General features: G+C 31.4%; 1 protein-coding gene across 2 annotated transcripts in view; it reads left to right on the forward strand.

The window, feature by feature from the left end:
* The first annotated feature begins 2,275 nt into the window (after positions 1–2,275).
* Positions 2,276–10,227, forward strand: part of LOC106677121 (uncharacterized) — a 17,767-nt gene continuing 9,815 nt past the window's right edge. The window contains exons 1-6 of one of the 2 annotated variants that reach the window (XM_014414835.3): positions 2,276–2,690; positions 2,799–2,967; positions 3,691–3,921; positions 5,975–6,195; positions 7,520–7,817; positions 9,253–9,450. In XM_014414835.3, the coding sequence (XP_014270321.1) occupies positions 2,509–2,690; positions 2,799–2,967; positions 3,691–3,921; positions 5,975–6,195; positions 7,520–7,817; positions 9,253–9,450 (1,299 nt within the window). In that variant the 5' untranslated portion in view covers positions 2,276–2,508. The remainder of the gene's footprint in view (positions 2,691–2,798; positions 2,968–3,690; positions 3,922–5,974; positions 6,196–7,519; positions 7,818–9,252; positions 9,451–10,227) is intronic. The other variant, XM_014414836.3, reaches the window with a different exon arrangement.

Below are 10,227 nucleotides of genomic sequence, written 5' to 3' on the forward strand. Positions count from 1 at the left end.
GTCAAAATTGTTCTTGGCTTCTACAAGTTATGGGGTAAATCAACTTGAATGGCACGACATTCTCTCTATGGGATTGTATATGGCATGGAAGTCTTGAACAAAAAATAAAAAAGAAAGGTAGTTGTGTTTCTTATAAAGGATACAGATAGCACTCTTGGTTGACCGTCTCCTCCGTAAGTACTGATTTATAGAGTGGACCATTGTAAAAATCAGGTAATAATTTATTCTAAATTCACATATTTACAAATGTGTTGTTTGTACGTTCAGTGATTTCAATTTTGTTTTTTAATAGAGTTTATAACCATCGATTTTTTTAGAATTTAGAATTGTTTAAAAAATGAAGAAACAGACACCAAATTCAGTTAACCAATTAAATCCGAGTATCAGGAAGCTGCCAACGCTCTTTGGCCTTCCACGATGGCCTATTAGGCGACACAGAAGAAATTTTAATTTTCATAACTAACATATTACTATTTTCATACTTTTATACCACATGACTATACGAGGACCCGGCTCGTAGAGTTTGAAAATATTTAATCTTACTTAGTTCAAGCTGTAGTTTCATAGTGATGATGATAGTGACAGTGGTAACAGTGGCAGTAATTGGTATTGGTGTTGGTATTAAATGGGGGAACTAGTCCGGTAAGTGGGCCTCCTGGTCCTTTGCCAACCCCTGGCGGCTACAAGAGTTTCTACCGTGTACTAATTAACAAGGTGAGAGTGTCAATTTATAATATTAACTTCCCCTTGTGGGAATCAAACCCCCAACTTTTCGAACTGAGCACACTGTGACCTACCCTCACGGGCTGTCACGTCCCATAGTGGCAGTAACAGTGATAGTGAAAGTTGCCGAAGCCAATGGCATCGTGTAAATTGGCATTTATTGTTGTACTATCATGATTTGCTTGGTAGTTGATAGCACTATCAACTATCTGCTTATGCGCTACAAACTTATACGGCATATATAAATCAAATTGATTTTCGGCTTCAGTAACAATGGCCGGACTGCTACGCCAGTTACTGTGCAAGATTCGGTGACGCTTTCGAATTTTTGGAGGGATATCCCATGGATTTTCAGTATGAATGCATTTCAGGTTCCTTGATTCAGAACTTTTTGTAATAAGTTATATAGAATTGATTATGTGAACCAGTATTAAGTAAGATTAGTAATCAAAACGCGTTTTGTTTCAACATGATACTAGGCGGGACTGTGTAAGAAATAACAGCATACGTTCCACATTGGGAATAAGGTATGTTATTGAAGCCCAGTCTGTGGACCAAGAACTACTTATAATGAATACGTGCTCGGAAGAGAACGTGGCAGCTCATAGATGAAATCCGAAGAATGGCTCAGGATAGAGATGTATACAAGAAATAAACTGAGGCTACTCCACGTCTAACAGCACTAAGGAAATTGAGAAAGAAGAAAAAAAAATGTAACCAGTTACATGGAATGCAAGATGTAAACCAGCATTACTTAAGATTAGTAAAGAAACTGGATTTATTTTCAATAAGATGACAATCGACTCTACACTTCTCATAACAGGAAACAAAATAATATCAGAACTGGATAGGACTCAACTTCTTCCCCACTAAACGTACACTCAGAACTGCATTGCACCTTCTGAGTATTATCTGTTCTGTCAAAAGCTCATTATCTTCAAGTCAAACCGTTGATGTTCTGGAAGAGATTAAAATTGGAGTTGCGAAATTCTTCCCTTCACAATCTAAACAACGGTTTTGTGAAGAAATTCGGCAGCTAGCCTCGATCTAGCTACTAACTGTAGAAAAAAAACGGTATATACATTGAATATTTGAGGCGTTCGTTCATAAAGTATAGTTACTAAAATTTTTAAGCGTGATTTCATAAATAGTTGAATCTTTGGGAAATAAGAAATTAATATTGATATTAAGTTATGGTAAGTGACTCCTGCATGAACGTTAAACATTGCAATTAACAAACATTTTAATGTTTTAATTTTGTCGGTTACGATGTTTTACGACCGAATGACTCCTTTTAAAATATTAAATTATAATAACATTATTTTAAATCAGCAATAAACCTTTTCATTTCCACCCATTACTTATTGGGTCATAGAATAAATCCCTACTTTCCCATTCTAGGGAATAGAAAAAAAGTTCAAAGATAATAGGAGAATTAGTATTTTTCTTGTCTCAGTTAAAATTACGAAGACAAAACCAAAATTAATAATCTAGCGACAGTAAATATTGATGAAATAAAAGAACAAAGAGCTAAATGTCAAAATGAAATGCGAGGTTTCAGTTTAGGTTTCCAAACAGCAGATATTGTAAACAATTTTTGTGCATTATATATTTTTCCTGTGCTTGACATGTTCTAAGAAATTGAATCTTTATAATCCTCGATGGGTACATCTATTGGGATGATAATTTACATCGAGATTTGATTTAAACAGACATGTCAAGTCTGATTGACAAGATATACATTTATTAGTTAATGTTTCAGTTAATAATTATCATTAGTTTATAATGCCACCGCCAAGACCAATTAAAACTTTATATAGTCTTTGTATTGATGATGTCTTAAAAGTAATTCATATGTATGTTGTCAATCATCAAAAGAATTTTGTACCATTGAGAAAGTATTTAATAGGACTACTACATGGTGGTATTAGAGAACATTTAATTGACAGAGCTGTAACTAATTACAGGTCCGTTTATATTAATATTAGTATTACCAATTGAATTAATGAAATACATTAATTAAAATTTTATATATTTATAATTGTATAAAGTACAAACATTGTGATTTTGTTCAGTTCCAAGGTGTTTGACTTATTGGATATACTTGAATTACTTGCTGACTCAACCACAAAAAAATTACAATTGAAAAAAAATGGAGAATTCCTGACTGGTTTTCAAAGTGCTCAACTTTATTCCAGAATCGAGGGATCAAATATAATTGGTTTGCATGAACTTCACGTCAAGGTATTATTAACTAGCTATTAGTTTAAGAAATTTGATTTTTAGTCTTATTTATTCAGATTTTGATGTGTACTATATGGTTTGTTATTTATGATTTTAAAATTTTAACTTTGGTTAGTGGTTGAGTTTTCACAAATGCTATTTGGTGATAACTAATGTCTGCAAAATTGATTCAAAGTAAATGCATTTGTTTCGAAATAAATATGAAAGTAAGGCCTTTTTCTCGAGTTTTCTTTATATTAATTTTGAATTGATTAGGAAGTAGAGTGGCTCATTGAGCATGTTACCCTGCTCCTGCTTCTCAGGGTCTGGTTCAAGTCCGGCTGTGGTAGATGTTTATTTAATCTAATATTTCAGCCGAGAAACATACCTAGGGTCAGGAAACCTTCCTGGGACACACCCAGCCTCTATGAAGTGGGTACTCTCAATTAAGAGAAAACCTGGGGATTGAGCGTGGTCCTGACTAAATTACATTCTAACTTAACCGTTGATCTAGAAACAGTTGTTTAGTACTTCCTTATCAAGTACTAAACCAAAAATCCATCATGAGTCATAGTAGTACAGGTTTGCACTACTAACTTATTGATAATTAGTATCATTATTTATATCAGTATTTATTATTTATTTATTAATTAGTATCATTATTGAGTATCTATTTTATGTACACCCTATTCACAAGTTCAGTTAGATTCCAATAAAACATTAATTCCTTTTAATCTGTTTTAGGTTCAGATTGAGCACTCGTTACCTTCTCAAGTTGAGTCCTTACCAAGTAACCATCTGCACTCAGCGTTACGGAGAGGTTTAGCCAGCAACCTTCGCATTCTCACTCTACATAATGCTGCAGATAACCAGTCTTTAAAGATTATTGGGCAGTATGCTGAACATTTGACTAATTTGGACATCACATCATCTTGGCTTGTTGACGATTTCGGGATTGGTGAACTCCTTTTAAAAGTAAATGATGATTTTTTTTTGAACTTCCAACCTAACATATCAAAATTATTTTATTATGAATAGTTATAGTAAGAAAAATCCTTTTTCATCATATTTTGTTTCGAAAAGAACATTAATTGTTTCGTTGAAAAAGGCTCTGAAGATTACAAATTCTTTGTAAGGGTCATTCTCCCATTTTGATGCTATTTCAGTTATAGGACTTTTTAAATAAGATAAGTTATCTGAAACTACTATTAAACCATCTTATCTTATCTTTACGCCAACATTTCCTTCTCCTTTTGAAGTTCCAATAGTTAATGAGATATTTAATGCTCGTTTTGTCTGACAAGCTGAGTTTCTGACTTAAATTTTCAATGACACCAGCTTCTTTTGCAGTAAATCTAAAATGACTATCATATTGTTCAGCATCCATTCAAGTATTGGCATTAAACATAATTTGAATTTTAAGTCGAACACACCAATCACTATAACATATTTTATCTCTGTCACACAGTTTTCAGTCATTGCCTCTCACGTTATTAAAATGCTGCTAATATACATTTACAAAGAGAAATTTAGTCCTGGAAGGTGACCCAGGCTACACTGTTAAGAAGCAGAAAACATGTAGTCTTGTTTGTTTCCAGATCTAACTTCTTTGTTACTTCCAAGATGTAAAAAGATATGTAAAGTGTTTGAGTATTGTCATTGGTGGTCACTCCCTAACCTCAATAAAGTCAAGATAAAACTTAGACTTTGTACATTACATAGTTATGTTGTAGTCCAGAACTTTTTTACATACATGTTAATCTTCCTTATTTTGAGAAGCTTCTCCTAGTGCATAAATTAAAAATGTTGGATTTGTCTCCTCCTAGCCATAATGAAAATTCTTTTAGGGCTAGTGAGCAACCTTGATAAGAAGGGAGAGAACAAATGGTCAATTTTATATTGATATTCATTATTAAGACAACAAAAAATTATTTTTGCTTCCTTATTAATTACTTAAAAGGTAACCTTATTTAAGCTAGAAATAAAATTTTAATAAATATATCCTATTAATCAAAATTTCTCATTGCATTTTGCATTTTTAAACTAACCCAAAGTTATACTGATTACCTACTTAGCCAATATATCATGAAAACTGCATTAGTGATTGTGTATCTGCTTCAAGGAGTTGTCAAAGTGCATTTCCTGAATGTAATAAAAATTTAAAAAATGGAAATAATTGATTTTAATTTTTTGTCGAACTATGGTACCTAAATAGTATCAAATTTGGAGCTTGACCCATATGGCAGTGTTAGTCAAATCAACTCAGTCACTATAATTGAAGTCGGTTTTACCACCATCTTCTTTCTCCTAATTAACCATTAACAACTGTAAATGCAAAAACTTCAGGAGATCCATCTTACTTTTACTTTTATGTCATTTACTTTTCATCTACTATATTTTTTTCATATTGGGTTGACAGTAGCAGCATGGCAATGCACCCGTCTACCAACCCAAAGGTTGTGAGTTCGAGTCCCTGGCCCTACCCGAGCTTTTTTCAAGCATAACATTATGCAATACTCACTCACAGCCTCCCTCCGGGTATTTGTGAGGCCCGTTAGCTTATGGGTGGCACTCACGAAAAATATGCGTGAAAGTGACGAACCCATCCCTATGAAAAAACTATATTAAGAAACATGCAATGTATTTACCTAGTACATCGCGCTCGGCGAATTAGAAATAAAAATATTTCTTACTAACCATATCAATTACCTATTACTATCATGTATTTTAAATTAATTATATTATGCATATATATTATTAGTTCCAAAAACAGTTGTTTTACTAGTTATAAGTATGCTCTGTTACATAGAAACCCAATGCAGTTGGGTAGTACAACTTTTTCAATAAAGTGTTTCTCCCTCTGATATTAATTGAAGTATAAGTGTTAATTCTGGAAGATTATTGATTGACCGTGTGTAAAGATGAAAGGAATATAAGGACCATATTCCTTTCATATAAGTGTTAATGATTTTTCTTTAGATATAGTTTCATTTTCAGTGCAATACTACACAACACACTACTGTTTCAGAATGCTGTAAATGTTATTAATGCTCATCTTGTCGAACTTGAAAGTTGTGAACCTAATGCTATCGAAGCGATGGCTGTTCTTCCCAAATCACGACTTAACAAGACTTGCGAGACCTTGCAAGAAGTAAAAATACAAGATACAAATACAACATCTGTTTCAGTGATGTTACTTCTAATGTTCTGTTCTAATTTGAAAAGCCATGGAGGTTTTTTATATTACAGGTATTTATGCCATTAATTAGAAAAAGTATATATCAAATGTATGTGCTAAGATCTTGTTTTTGGACAAATAAAATTTTGTCCGGGTGTTGAGATTTTTATTGAATCCGTACATTGTCTTTTGTTACTTATTCTATGATTCCGTCATCTCAAAACTTTTCATTAATAAAAATAAATTAAAAAGTAGGTTAATAAAGCATCAATTTCTGTTTATTGTTATTGATAAAGACAAATTACTTAAATTTTCTCACTACCAAAGCTAGGGAAGCTTTTTATGTATGGAAGTCAAAATGAAATATTGTCCTCCGCATTGAAAATTTATTAATATAAAATAATACCTGGTGGCGTTAATCTGATTTTGATGAAATTTGTAATGATTGTGTGGGCTGGTACCTTGATGGTCTCATACTAATATTATCAAATTACATATATTGCTTTTATTTACTCATACACAAATATATATTTCTTGTCACACCTATCTTCTAATAATGTTATCGGTTTGGCTTAAACTTAGAGAAAAGTTGGGGAGTAGTTTAAAAATGGTTAATCAATTTTATCAAATCCCATCCATTACTTTTGCTTGCTCATGTATCGAAGTATTTTCCTTGTAACACTTACGTATGTTTCAAAAATGTTCCTATGTTCTTGCTAGAGGTTTTTACCTGATCATTATGTTTTTCCATAATGAGGAGAAGATGGTTTGGGGGTGCGGTCAGGAAGAACACAAATAAATATAAAATTCTGATCAGGGCTAAAAACAAAAAACAAGATAACATTCATAATGAATAAAGAGATTTACAGAATGATTAGAAAATAACTAACACTATAGATACATAAATTGTGTTGAAAGACATGAATAGTTTAATTTAAGTACTATAAGAAGATAAAGGGTGTGTGAGAAGAGTAATATTAAAATTGAGTAAGAGAAAAGAATAAATAACAAAATACATATGAAAATTTAGTTAGTAAATATATGTAAAAATGAAAATTATTTAAAATAAAGTAATGAATGAAGTGAGAATTAAAACGTATGTGTAGGTAATTAAATATGTAAGTAAAACACTATCTATGTATCTATATTGTTAATTATTTTTTAATCATCCTGTATATTATTTTTATTCATTGGTTGTTATTTTTTTTTTTTGTTCTCAGCCCTAATGAAGGCTTGAAATTCTGGACAAAACTTTGGCAGTAATAAATAATTTTTTACTAATTTCTGTTGTTCATTGATCGCGCCCCCAACCATCCTCTTCTCATTCATGTATATCCACAGTCAACTATTAACTCATCATTATATCATTCAATTTATTTGTACACTTTTCCTCAGGAACATTGGTGATGCGGTTCTAAGTGTTCAGAATCGGGAGAGCGCACCAGCTCACCTCCAACTGACTGAACTATGGGATACACAGCTGCCACCAGACAAGCTTGCTAAGATTTGCAAGTTTCTTCCTAAACTCAACTCGCTTTACACTAGAGCTTCTTGGCTTCCCCAAACTCCTGGAATTTTACCTCCTTTGACTAATTTGACAGCTGATTTTGATTTTGGATTTTATGCCCCAGTGCTGTTTCCATATCTTCATCACTCTGGGCATTCGTTGCGTCGTCTTATTCTTATTGATCAGGTAGGTTTGAAAAATCTTATTTTAATTTTATGGAAAATTGTTGATTGACCACGTATAAGATATAATATGAAGATGGTCTGGGTGTGGTCAACTCATATAGAATTCAAATATTTAATGAGCGTTTTTTTTTTTGTTTTTTTTTTTGTATTTTATCTACATATATTTTTTATATCATTTCTCCTCCTTATTATGTATATTATCGTAATGATGTGAAAATAGTTGACCGTAAATATATACAAGAGGAGAAGATGGTTTGGGGGGGTCAGCAGAAAAAAACACAAATAAACAAACGAATGTGCCGACATTACAACCTATTTTTCAGGTCTTTATCAGGGCTATTAATCTAAAAGACAAAAACCATCATTGAGAGAGGGAAAAAAAACATAAATAAAATAAATACACATTTTTATAGCCCTGATGAGGATCTGAAAATTACGTCGAAACATCGGCACAAATAAATAATTTGTTTGTTTATTTGTGTTTTTTTCTGCTGGCCACACCCTCCGACCATCTTCTCCTCTTATGTATGTTATCATTTGATGCCTACCTATTTTTAGTATTTTCTTAAATTTACTGATATTATCTTTACTTTGACATTATTTTATATCTTTTTTCTTTCAAATATATCGTATTAGTTAACCCCACGTACTAGTATTAGTAACCCCCACTTCTCTTCCTGTTTGTTTTTTCATTCGCCTTCAGCTTCATTTTTGTGCTTACCTACATTCAGTAAGGTTGGTGTCTTATTACGTTTGTTATTGCTCTTTATTCTTATTCCCCTTTTTCTGTATTTTATGTTTATACTGTATTTTTATTTCTTTTTATCTCCATTGTTATTTATTAATATTTCCGTTTTCATTAATTATCTAAAAAAATTTTGTAATTTTCACCTATTTTAAATCATAATTAGCAACGTTAGTTTACTTTTATTTCATGTTATCTAGTATCTTACTTTTATTTTAGTGTTGGTATCTTTTTCAGCCCTATAAAGCCCTGCAACATGGGGCAAAGCGTTGGCTCACATTAAATAGTTCAATAACTTTAAGTTTTTTCTTTGACCGTTTTCCTTTTATATTTTAATTTAATTTTTGTTTCTAGAACATACATTAATGTTTAGTTTTTAAAAATCAATTAAGGAATTAAAATAAAAAAGGCATTTGCAGCACCTTTTAAAATCTATCTAAGGTAATCTTAAATTATTAGGTTGAGAATAGAAGTTGAGAATAACTATTATTGATGTATATTCTTGGAATTTGAAGTATGAACAGTATTTAAAGTTGAATTATTTTAACTTGACTTTAAATTTTTAGATGTCTTTTGATTTTATATGAACGACACATTATTGATAGTTTGTACAGTTATTTTGTAGAAGTCATGTTTTGATTGTTTTTAGTATTCCTTATTATTATTATTGTAAATTTATTTGTAAATACAGGTTTACAGTATTGATATATCTCAAATTGCTGCCCTCTGCCCCAATCTTGAAGAGCTAACAGCAAAGCTTAGTATACACGAGGAAAGAGAAAATTCTGCTGAACTGAAAAATCTGCGATGTGCTAAAGTAAGAATCACTACGCCATCCACATTCACATGGATCATGAAGCATTCTCCTAATATTCTTCAACTTGAGGTAGTTGTTTTTATTCGATGGAATGACATTTTTTTTATCTTTTAGTGTCTTTACCATATGCACGATTTCAATTGAGATTTCACAGATTGTAGTATTCTAAATATAATTACATTTATATCCATATTGTTTTAAGTTATATAGTTTTAGACTCTTAGCAGATGTTTTTATCTTTATTTTAGCAAGCAAAATGGTTTTGATATTTCTGACAAATGAGTTATTTAACCTGAAGTATTTGTTAGTCACAGTTAAGTATTCTGTTGAGAATAAGGAATGAATATGTTATAGAATAATTGGTTCATCTCTCGACGATAAGTTTAGGTGGGTTGTTAGTTCTCTAAGTTTAACCTGTGTAAGTCTGAATGGGTCTAATCTTGGATGGTTTTATAGATTACTTTTTTTTTAGTGCCAGTAATTTTCTCTAAATTACAGGCAGTCTAATGACTTGCTTTCTACCTTGGGGAAGTGCTTTCCCCTTGTCCGGTCACGGTTAAAAGCGAAGTGGATCCTCCCATACTGGATCTTAACTTCATATTTGGTTTCTTTACTCTAGTATTTTACTTACATATTTCATTAATTACTTCTGTTTTCTTCCTTTTTGTTTTCCATAACTTTAATTTTAAATTATTATTATTAAATATAAATATTCGTATTTCTTTTAGATTATATAACAATATTTTTATTTCTTTAATCCTGTTACTTTACTTTCATATTTAATTACCTATATATATACACATTCATGTAAATGTTTCATTTCCCACTTCTCTCATTACTTTTTTTTTT

This window comes from Halyomorpha halys, unplaced genomic scaffold, assembly GCF_000696795.3.
Source record: "Halyomorpha halys isolate HHAL.00 unplaced genomic scaffold, Hhal_1.1 Scaffold88.1, whole genome shotgun sequence".
Lineage (NCBI taxonomy): Eukaryota > Metazoa > Arthropoda > Insecta > Hemiptera > Pentatomidae > Halyomorpha > Halyomorpha halys.